This window comes from Callithrix jacchus, chromosome 9 (assembly GCF_049354715.1).
Source record: "Callithrix jacchus isolate 240 chromosome 9, calJac240_pri, whole genome shotgun sequence".
Lineage (NCBI taxonomy): Eukaryota > Metazoa > Chordata > Mammalia > Primates > Cebidae > Callithrix > Callithrix jacchus.
The window spans coordinates 7688807-7701075 of NC_133510.1; the positions used below are offsets into that span (position 1 = coordinate 7688807).

General features: G+C 41.6%; 1 protein-coding gene across 12 annotated transcripts in view; it reads left to right on the top strand.

Annotated features, from left to right (window-relative positions):
• Nucleotides 1-1395, top strand: part of EPS8 (EGFR pathway substrate 8, signaling adaptor) — a 246782-nt gene extending 245387 nt beyond the window's left edge. For all 12 annotated transcript variants that reach the window (XM_035255264.3, XM_078338267.1, XM_078338273.1 and 9 more), the window contains one exon: nucleotides 158-1395. In XM_035255264.3, the coding sequence (XP_035111155.1) occupies nucleotides 158-271 (114 nt within the window). In that variant the 3' untranslated portion in view covers nucleotides 272-1395. The remainder of the gene's footprint in view (nucleotides 1-157) is intronic.
• Nucleotides 1396-12269: the final 10874 nt, after the last annotated feature.

The window sequence follows — 12269 nt, forward strand, 5'->3', positions numbered from 1 at the left end:
GAAGTCCAGAAGCTTCTCTTAAAAAGTACAGTCATCAGCTTTCCTAAAGAGATCCTGGAAGAAAACCCCAGTATACTTTTATCCTGAGCCATTTCATTACATGACCTGCAGCCTACACAAACCAGTAACCACCTTGTCTGAACTGCTTCTTTTTCAGGATAGCAGTGGCAGCTCCGAGTTACAAGAAATTATGAGAAGACGACAGGAAAAAATCAGTGCTGCTGCTAGTGATTCGGGAGTGGAATCTTTTGATGAAGGAAGCAGTCACTAATCTGTTTGTTTTTAAACTCCATTGTTTTTGGCATTTTTTCAACATGCTTTGTTTAAGGAAGCCTTGAAGGGAATGTCAGATTCATTTTTCTTGTAGTAATTTATCGCCATAAAAAACCCCATGAAAACCTAAGTGAGCACAGGATTTGCTTCTAGGCCCATCATTTTTATTAAAACTGAAAAAAACTTAAACAGAATTTTTTGACCTTGGAAAGTATTTTTCCTACTTTACCAAGGTAAAGTTTTCCTTTTAGAGTAATTATTTTATCCCCATTCCAGTGTATAAGCAGGAATTGTTTAGATAGTGGCGGATTTATTCACTGCAACAAGGCAACAATATTGTCCATGATTTAAAATCTAAGCAGTTTTGATTTTGTCTGTGAACATGGTGTCTGTCATTCAGGGCGTAGCTCACTGTAGGCTAGCCTCTGCTTACTTAGGTCTCTTTTCTGACATACTCAATGGAAGAATATTCAGATTTATTTAAAGTTCTTAATGCCAACGTTTGAATGAACTGTAAAATACAGCCATACCTTGGACATGCAAATATCAATCTATGGAGCATTCTCAAGACAGTTTGTCATGGCTCTGTTGATTGCAATTCCTTGTATAGCTTGTATTTTGATTTAGTTTATATTCTGCTTATTATGTATACTGTGTTCTTATATATGAGAAAGCACAAGTGGGAAAGAGGTCATGTCTGCTGAAAATCTAGCAAAGGAAGTAGTCTGCGTCGATGTGCAATTACAGTATTTTGCTTAATGAAAGCCTCAGTTCTGAATATCGATATTAGTAGTTAAAAGGAAATGGGGCCATTTTATGTGTTTATCTGTGTCAAGCCTTTCTGGTAATAAGAAGCACTTAATTTACACATATTTTAATCCTGTGAAAGATTCCACATAGAGAAAAGAAAGATACCTAACCTTCAACAAATGTTATTTTTGGAAACGCAAGTTTTGTCATTAAATGTTATTTCACATATATAAAACAGATGTTATGTAAGGATGTTGTATATTTTAACATAAATCATTTAGAGAAATTATCTAGAGTCATTAATTTTCATAGTGCCTTTTTCACATGAGTCAGCTGGAAAGTCTGCAATAAACACTATTTGCTGTCTGTTAATGGCTCCTGTCTCATTGGTAAAAAGGATCTGTGCATCGGCTGAGGGTTTGAGTTGAATAGAAGGGGGAAAAGTAGAGATCCATATTATGTATGTTTTAAACTATATATTGTTCTATTTCTGAGTGGGTAGAACACTCTAGAATACTTTCTCCAGTTGTTTTTCTCCTCTCACCTCTCATTTCATCATCTCTCCCTTCAACCATCTAGTCACATTTGGTAGCAATAATGGAACTAATTTACACTGACTTACGGTTGCTAAATGCTTCCACATAAATGCTTTCCTGGATATTTGCAGCAACTCTATATGAGTTATGATAGATGAAGAGATTTAGCTTTCTAGAAGATATTTTTCCCCAGATCATGAAGGATGTGGGTTTCTCATCTTCTATCTCTCGGTCTCTCTATGGCACTGCTCCTTGGATAAAGTAGAGCAAGCATGAGCATGATAAAGGCAAATTAGTTTAGATCTTTTACATTTCATAAGAACTAACACTTATGTATAATTTAGCCTTTATTTAAAGGGATAAGATGAAAGAAAATAAGGTGTAAAATTTAACATGTGTGTAAAATAGCATATGGATGTGAAAACAATGGTGTAATTTATATCTTTATGCTATAAGATACCAAAGGAATGTACCACAGAGGTAGTAATTGCAAAAAGCAGTCATGTCAGCTAAGGGTATGGGGACAAACAGAAGAGGTTCATGGAATTTAGAATCTTGAGAGAGTGGCACTACAGAGTTTGGATCCAGATATCTGAGGGGTTTCGTCACTGGCATCTGAGGATTTGAAGAAAGACCTCCCCCCCCAACAAGGCTAACAAGGGACATAATCTAATTGGTGCTTTTGCCTCAGGTGTTCAGAAAGAGTTCAGGAATTGAAAATCAGTTAAGAAAATCCATGCATCTGGGACTTAGACTTTGGAGAAGAGCATGGCAGGTAGCTGTTGCTTGAATCTCTAAGAGGGCACAAAGAGGATGCCTCTGGGAGCATGGGAAAAGAAAACTGGAAAATTGAGCCAACTACTGCTTCTGGGAATCATTTGCTACTTATTTATTTATTTATTTATTTATTTACTTACTTATTGAGACGGAGTTTTGCTCTTGTTACCCAGGCTGGAGTGCAATGGCGCGATCTCAGCTCACCGCAACCTCCACCTCCTGGGTTCAGGCAATTCTCCTGCCTCAGCCTCCTGAGTAGCTGGGATTACAGGCATGCGCCACCATGCCCAGCTAATTTTTTTTCTTTTTTTTGTATTTTTAGTAGAGATGGGGTTTCATCATGTTGACCAGGATGGTCTTGATCTCTTGACCTCGTGATCCATCCGCCTCAGCCTCCCAAAGTGCTGGGATTACAGGTGTGAGCCACCACGCCCGGCCCATTTGCTGCTTATAAAGTGAAGAACCATGACTGGGGTGATGTTGGAAGCAACAGAAAGTAGAACTGGTGGGAGGAAGCCCCTTGTTCCCTCCCAAGCCTTCTATCTCCCTGTAGTGCATGCATTGGGTGCAGTCTATTGAGCATGCACCTGACAAAGCCCCAAATCTCAAATATGAGAATGAAGGGATGGATTTGAAGCTGAGGGAATAACACATAACCCATTCCAGTCTCAGTAGATGGCCTCTACACTTGCTCTTCTGTACATATTTGAAATTTCATACAACAATAAGCTTTAAAATGTGGGCTAGGAGCAGAAGACAGGTTCATGCTGGTAACACCAGTACTTTGGAAGGCCAAGATGGGAGAACTGCTTGAGCCCAGGAGTTCAAGACCAGCCTGGGCAACAAAGTGAGACCTGTGTCTACAAAAAAAAAAAGAGGAGCCACTTTTGTTAACATTCACCTATAGTCCCAGTTACTTCGGAGTCCAAGGTGAAAGTGTCATCTGAGCCAGGAGTTCAAGACTGCAGTGAGCCATGATTGCATCACTGCATGCCAGCCTGGGCGATGGAGTGAGAACCTGTCTCTTAAAAAATGATTTAACAATTTAAAAAATAGAAAAGCTTATGATTTTACTTAACAAGATGCAATCACGTTTCTCTGTTATTTAAGTGGTATTTAATATAGAGTATTTAATGTAAAGAATTGGGTGTTTTGTTTTTTAAAAATATCTTCTATATCTCTGCTTAACTCAGTATTTTTCAACTTTCCCAATTATATGGAATGCAATTAGAATATCAGTCTTAAAAGGGGATTTTGTGAAGACGGCAGAGTAGGAAGTACCAGCAACCTGCCTACCCACCTAAACAATAATTACACTGGGTGAATCTATTTGATGTAACTTTTGAAACTGGAACCCATTGATGGCTTGCAACTTCGGGGGGAGGCTTGGTTGGTAATTTGCAGTTAATTTTGGTGAATAGCAAAAATTAATAAAAATTTTGCTCTTAGCCCAGTACAGCTACCCATTCCCCACCCCCAACCCTGTGGCATCAGATGTGCACGTTCCTGGAACAGCCTGCACACAGCTTGTGGGAGCCTGGGTCGGCAGAACGGGCCTTTTCCCCCAACGCTGGCTCTCTGTTCTTTGATCACAGAGGTGCAAAGAGGCAGAGACTGTTGTTGTTTCCTCCACACATTATTATTGCCAACTTTCCCTCTGGCCAAAGGTGACTTTTAGAGACTTTACAGCCTGGCAGCATTTCTTCTTTTTCTTAATTTTTTTCTCCTTTTGGGATCCAGATATTGAAAACTAGTACATTCTAAAGCAACCATATATAACGGGAAAATTTGAAAATTTTTGTGCAAGCTTATTAGGAGAAGGCACAGGTTCAGGAAACACATGTGAAGACCTTAATTTTACACCTTGTGTTGATCTACATGAGAAAGAGACCCTACCCCCCCCAAATAGCAGAAAACATCAAACCCTGGGGGAAAGAAGGCATCCAACAGGGCCTTAAGGAGGAGTTTAATGTCTACAGTTACCACATTATTAGATGCAAGTGTTCAGTTTTCAACAACAACAAAAAATCACAAAGTATAAAAAAAAACTGGAAAGTAGAGCCCATTTAAAGGAGAAAAACCAACTGAAATGATCCCTGAAAAAGATATGGTGGCAGACCTACTAGATAAAGACTAAAGAAGCTGCTTTAAATATGCCGAAGAACCGAGAGAAGACATAGAGGAAGTCAAGAAAACTATGTATGGACAAAATGGAAATTATAATAGATAACATAAAAAGAAAATTCTGAGATCTAAAAGTACAATAACTAAAATGAAAAATTTGCTATAGGAATTCAAAGACATATTTGAGCAGGCAGAGGAAAGAATCTGAAATTGAAGATTAGGACAATGAAAATGATCAAGTCTGAGGAACAAGAAGAAAAAAAATGGAAGAAAAAGTGAACACACCCAGCCAAACCTGTGAAACACCAGGTTAAGTGAACCCACATATGCATCATGGCAGCCCCCAAGAGGGAGAATAGAGAAAGGAAGAGTAGATAAAATGTTGGAAGAAATAATGGCCACGAACATCTCAAATTTGATGAAGCATCTGAATATAAGCATTCTAGAAACTTAATGAACTCCAAATAAGATGAACTCAAGGAGACACCACTGAGATTCGTTACAACCAAAGTGTCCAAAGCAAAAGACAGAATCTTAAAAGTAGCAAGAGGGAAAATGACTTACCACATACAAGGAATCCTTGATAAGATTATCAGCAGATTACTCATCAGAAACTTTAAAAACCAGAAGGCAGTGGATTAGTACATTTAAAATGCTTAAGGGGAATAAAAACCCAAAACTTTAAGAATTCTATATTTGGGGCCAGGTGCAGTGGCTCATGCCTGTAATCCCAGCACTTTGGGAGGCCACCACACCCAGCTAATTTTTGTATTTTCAGTAGAGACCACGTTTCACTGTGTTAACCAGGATGGTCTCAATCTCTTGACCTGGCTGGGTGTGGTGGCGCGAGCCTGTAGTCCCAGCTACTGGGGAGGCTGAGGCAAGAGAATTGCTTGAACCCAGAAGGCAGAGGTTGTGGTGAGGTGAGATTGAACCATTGCACTGTAGCCTGGCCAACAGGAGTGAAACTCCGTCTCAAAAAAAAAACAAAAAAACGAAAAAAACACAAAGCATCCTATATTCAGCAAAACTTGTCCTTCAAGAAAGGAGAAATTGTGACATTCCAAAATAAACAAAACCTGAGGGAATTTTTTAAGCAAAAGACCTGCCCTGCAGGAAATGCTAAAGGGAGTGCTGAAGTTTGAAATGAAGATATGTGAAACGGTAACCTGAAGCCGTCTGACAAAACACAGATCTCAGTGATGCTAAGTGCACGGGCCACTGTAAAAGCTTGTATTATTGTAACAATGGCACGTGTTTCCACTTTCTGTTTTCCACATGATTGACAGACTTAATATATTTTTCAAACAATTATTGTGAAGCCTAGTGTTATTATTATAACTTTGGTTTCTAACTCCACATTTTTATTAAAAGACAGATTATTAAAAGTTTATGTTTCTGGTTCCACAACGTATAAACATGTAATGTTGTGACATCAAAAACTGAAGGAGACAGGGAGATAGCTGTTAACGGAACAGAATGTGTTGAAGTTAAGCTGATAACAGCATGTTATAACTTCAAGATGTTAAATGTAATTATCATGTTAATCACAAGGAAAATAGCTTAAAATATACACAAAAGTTAACAGGTAACTTTAAAAACTTTTATTTATAGTAGCATAAAACAGAAATAAAATTCTTAGGAATTATACAAGGCAGTATGTGAAATTTGTTCAATGAAAACTATGAAACATTTCTGAAAGAAATTAAAGAGGGTGCCAATAAATGGAACAAAATCCCATATTCATGGATTGGAAGAGTTAATACTGTCAAGGTATCCATAACATCTAAGCCATCTACAGATTAAGGTTGGCAGTCTCTGAAAATCCCAATGATGTGGGGCTTTCTTGTTTGTTTTTTGTTTTGTTTTGCTTTAGGTAGAAATAGAGAAACCCATCCTAATATTCATATGAAATCTCAAAGAACTCCAAATAGCTCCCTACCCCTTAAAGAAATTCTGAAAAAGGAGAAAAAAGCTGGAGGCCTCACACTTCATGATTTCAAAACTTACCACAAAGCTACAGTAGTAAAAATAGTGTGGTACCTGCAAATAGCCATATACTGCTGCCCCACCTGAGTGTTTTGCCAGTGGCCTGGCAAACTGAACACTTGAACAGTTCAGCACCCCCCGCCAAGCACAGCCGGTGCTTGACCCTGAGGGGCCAGAGGGGAACAAAGGTATGGACCTGGTCCTAACTTCAGAATTTGAGCACACTGCTGGGGGATATTATGCTGAGATCTGTCGTCTGAGCTCTAGCAGGGAAGGAGCATCCATTCTCAGAACACTGAGAAGATGTGTGTGTACTGGTGTGAAGCTAGGTGTCCCTTCCTCCACAAAACTGGTCTTGGAAGGGTGTAGCCCATTGGGCAGATGCAGATTCTGCCTGAGGAAGCCCTGTCGCCTGGAACACTTGAACAATCCAGTGATCTGGGCACAGAAGATTCGGAACAAAACTAGCGGTGGGCTTGCTCTTGGGACAGATGCCAGAGAGATAGCCAATTGGGAGGGGGTGAGCTGGGCAGACCCCACAGCTATCTGCTGGGCAAAAAACCCTGAGCCTCAGGCACCATACCAGCTGCACATCCACAGAACAACTGCCCTGCCCAGAGATCTGCCTTTGACCCACTACGGATTTTACTTATTCCAGATATGATAGTCTCCTACTGCTTATAAAGGGTGACCAATAGATTTTATCTCTTTCCCTCTCTTTAGTAGGCAATGGATCATGGGAAGCTAATTCCAGAGGTACTCTAATCGCTTAAAACTCTTCTGACCACACTTTTCTTGAAGAAAATTTGTAGGAAAAACAAGATTCACTTGTTTCGTAAAATTAGCTTTATAGAGGCTGCACTAGAGGTTGGGTGGAGGTCTCACCAGGTCTGAGTCTTCTCATTCTTCTCAATGCTTGCATAAGGAAGGTGGAACAATATTATAAAATTGTAGAGAGTCTGTAAAGGAGCATATTGAGACTAGTTCTTTCTAAGTAGGAGACAATGTTCATTCAATAAACATTTAGCACGTGTTCACTTTGAGAATTGGATATTCAAGGAGATACCTAGACAGGATCTCCGCCAGCAAGGAACGTACAATCTAAAGAACTGTTACTGTTTGCCTTATTTATCCCTGAATCTAGTCTTACTGATTTCTTAGGACAAAATTACATCCTAAAACTAGCAGTGCTGATTTCCCAGAGACTGTAATTTTATGCTGTGACATTTAGTTTTTCCCAAAGGGCATGGCCTTAACTTAGTAGCTGGCATGAAATGTTCGTAGGGTTGTAAAAGGGCCCATAGGAATGGCTTGGGAAAGGAAGGCATTTTACCATTCTGTAACACCATCTTTCTCTTGCATATATTTTTATTGTTGGGAAAAACACTAAAATAAAATAAAATACTTATAAAGCCACAGTTGCCGTAGACGTCCCAAGAAAGGTTGCATTCTCAGCAGTTCTGGATTCTTGTTTTATATATTTTTTATTTTTATTTTTATTTTCTGAGACGGAGTTTCGCTCTTGTTACCCAGACTGGAGTGCAATGGCACGATCTCGGCTCACCGCAACCTCCGCCTCCTGGGTTCAGGCAATTCTCCTGCCTCAGCCTCCCGAGTAGCTGGGATTACAGGTATGCACCACCATGCCCAGCTAATTTTTTATATTTTTAGTAGAGACCTGGTTTCACCATGTTGACCAGGATGGTCTCGATCTCTTGAGCTCGTGATCCACCTGCCTCGGCCTCCCAAAGTGCTGGGATTACAGGCTTGAGCCACCGCACCCGGCCCAGTTCTGGATTCTTTATTGGAATTTCAGTTTGTATGATGTGTTTCTTTTTCCCCACCCATTCTCTCTCCATCATCTTGGTTCCTCAGTCCATTCTTTTTTCCTACTTTATTTTTTTTTGAGATGGAGTTTAGCTCTTGTTGCCCAAGCTGGAGTGCAGTGATGCAATCTCAGCTCACTGCAGCCTCTGCCTTCCGGGTTCAAGCAATTCTCCTGCCTCAGCCTCTGGAGTAGCTGGGATTACAGGCATGCACCACCACATCAGCTAATTTTTTGTGTTTTTAGTAGGGACAAGGTTTCTCCATGTTGGTCAGGCTGGTCTTGAACTCTCAACCTCAGGTGATCTGCCTACCTCAGCCTCCCAAAGTGCTGGTATCATGGCGTGAGCCATTGCACCCAGCCTTCTCCTTCATCTTCAAGACCTACTCCCACATCATCTCACAGCCCCTTCACTTGCCTCTTTGTTTCTTTCTCTGTCCTCAATTGAGGACAGAGAAAGAAACCAGGGCTCTGAGAGCAGTTTTTCGGGAAAGGCTCAGTTGTTTGTTTTTGCTTTTATTTTGCGCCCCCGACCATGCTCAGCAGAAGAAATATCTTCTAATACCCAAATGCCCAGATTTATCACATTTGTGAAAGAAAGGTTAAACAATGAAAAGTTAGTATAATTCTGATGAGATAGAATTACTAGGAACTATGCAATTAAACATGAAGCTGAATTGGAGGGGGGTGTGGCTATTACATGCTCTCAGAGAATTAAGGTCCTGAACCTGGATTTCTGCATGGGCTAGGGTATCTTAATAGCTGAGATGCCTTCGGAAGAGTTTGGACACATCATGTTGAGCTTGGGCTGGAAGGAGGTAGGCGGAGAGCCAGGACTGCTGCGGGGCCCAGATGGTCCTGGTCCAGGCAGCTCTCGGGGCTCATTCCTTCCTGACTGCAGTCCCAGGCAGCTGGCCCAATTCCTGCTCCATTTCTGAGCTGCCTTGGGTGGGAAAGCCCTGGATATGGAATAGAGTATAATTTCCCCATTTCAATCATTACTGTTTCCTTCAAAAATGAAATGAAGGCCCCTTCAGTCTACGGAAAAACAGAATAAAGCCCACGTGCGCACACACAAACACACGCACACAGACATGCACACACACTGATGAGAAATTGAAATCTCTGTCTTTTACCATTTGTCCTGTTTCATTGTTTCTTACTCTGAGCTAGTACCATATGCCCAGGCCCCCTGCCCTCCCAGCTATTCTAAGGAAAGGGAAACAGGAAGTGAATTCATGTGTGCTGAGCACTTTCACATATATCCCACTTTATAAAAGAGGAAACTGAAACTCAGACGAGTTAAATAGCTTGTAAAAGATTACAAGCGGACAACTAAATTTGGACTCAATTTCTTGGACTTCTATACGTCATGCAAACCTTCTTTACTCTCATGTGTCATACAGGTCAGTGTATAGAACAATTTAAGCAGAAAAGCGCTGTTCTAAACAATGAAATTTTGTACAGTATGCCTCCGTATAAAACAGGTAAAATCAGCACTGAAGCTGCAGGGAGGAGTCCGGGACACTTATCTGGAAATCTCCGAACCTTGGAAATCCAGGTCCCATGAAGGCACTTGCAGGAGGACGTGAAAGTAGACTGGACACTGATTGTTCCAGGCAGCAGGTAGGCCAGGAAATACAGTCCTCAGTTGCAAAGGTCACTGGTGTCCGTGGGGAATTTCAGATGACTGACCACCTCCTCAAAGCGCTATTTTGTTTAGATAGAAAAATTACGCTTGGACGTTCTCTCACAGGTCCACATTTACGCTTTGGAGTAGATGGCATATAAAATACCAATAAATTGGGGGTAAAAATTAGTGCATCTTAGTCTCCATCCTGCCCACAATAGCAGGACCATCCAGGTCCAAACTAGGAGTAGATACACATTTACTTCAAATTAATCTGTGGTATGGTGTATCCGGTAAACACGACGGTGTCCCCAACTCTTAGGAGGCCTGTCGGAAAAGGATTGATTTGCCTTTCACTAGTGAAGGAACTGAAGCAGCAGAGCTCTTGGAACACAGGGAAAGAGGCAAAGACAGCTGCCATGAGCTGTTTCTAGCTCACAAAATACAGCTCTTCCGAGATCGCGCCACAGCACTCCAGCCTGGGCGGCACAGCGAGACTGTTACAAACACACACACACAAAATACAGCTCCTTGCAAGGTGAGAGGTCATGGGTGTTAACAGCCAGTAGCAACCTAGTATCTTGCAATATATAAGGGTGCATTTTTTTGTTAGGAAAACAGCACAGGGAAGATAGTTTATTATTGCCTCATCTCCAAAACCAATCTCATTACAGGACGGAATCTGGAGGTCTGGATAATTTGTTTCTTTTGCATTGCAGCAAATGGGAAAAAGTGAGAAAATGACTATTGTTATATTATGCCTTGGTGACAGTGCGGTGGATTTACAGAATGCAAATTAAAACAGATATCTGGAATTTCCTGGATGCTTCCAAATTCTTTCAGTATTTTTCCTACTGAATTTCCCACCCTGATGTGTCACATGTATGTGCACATGAAACCTCTGCCTCATTTTTTTTTTTTTTTTGAGGTGGAGTTTTGCTCTGTCACCCAGGTTGGAGAGCAGTGGTGCGATCTCGGCTCATTTCAACCTCCATCTCCCTGGTTTGAGTGATTCGCCTGGTTCAGCCTCACGTGTAGGTAGGACTACAGGGATGCACAGCCAGCAGCTTTTTTTTTTGACATTTTTAGTAGAGACAGGGTTTCACCATATTGGCCAGGCTAGTCTGGTGTGGAACTCCTGGCCTCAGACGATCTGCTGGCCTCGGCCTCCCAAAGTGCTGGGATTACAGGCATGAGCCACTGCTCCTGGCCAAATTGCTGCCTCTTATGGGAGCTACTGACTCTGCGAGCTGACCTTGCGAGTGGGCATGCTCATGATAAAGGCGGCCATGTGGGACTGAGTAATCAAGTGGGCACGCTCACTCCGTAGATGTCTTGGTGCTGGAAGGAGTAAGAGGGCTGGTGGCCTAAATGCACTAAGAGAGGGAGAGATTTGGAAATTTTGAAAATCATATGGCATTTATGCTACGCTGACTCTGCCAGGCCTTTGACGGCGCTTTACACAACCAGTTGTAAGTTTCACTACAATTACTTTATTTTTTGTGGGCACTCTTAGGCTCAGAAATAGTAGGTGACTTCTCAAAGCTACACTGCTGGTCAGCATCAGAGCAGAGCTCTGTGACTCTAAAGACTATACCTTCCCAATTATGCCATTCTGCACCCGCAAACCACCAGGCACTGTACCAGGGCTCTACATTTAATCCTCAGTGCACTGTGGAGGAGGCTCTTATTATTGCCATTAACAAACAAGGAAACCAGTTCACAGAGGGATTACGTGGTGCTCACAAGCAGTGTCTGCTCACTCCAAGCAGCTTTTCTTAACTTGACCCAGGCATATGTACATATTAAGGGTTGTACAAATTGGGTGCCTTATCTTCGGAGTAGTCAGCTTTCTAGACATAGTTTTAGTGCAAGGAATTTGTGCAGATTATCTGTACAGCTGCGGACATCTTCATGGAATGTGAATTAGGTGCTGACATTGCTTCTCTGGGAAACCTGATAGAGTAGATTCCATGCACTGGACGTAACCCACACACACATTGCTGATGCATTTGCTAGCAGGGGACTGGAGATTCAGGCCTAGGAAATCCAGGACTTTTATCTGGAAAAGTAGCTTCTGCTTTTGCATCACGTGCCTATGACACAAGGGTGTCCACATTGGGTCACAGACTCTACCTCTTTTATATTCCAAGGTCTGTGACTGTAAAGGCAGGTGCCAAAAGAAGGGGTTCAGGTGTCACCCTGGAAAAACCCAGTCAGCTTAGGTCAGATACCAGCTTCAGATGCTCTTATCAAGTCTATTGAAGATTACTAACTCTGGGATGGCTCTTAGAGACTGTGGGAGATGGCTTGTAACAGAGGGGCACGTAATGCACTAAACTATTCCTGGTTTTGTTTTCAGACC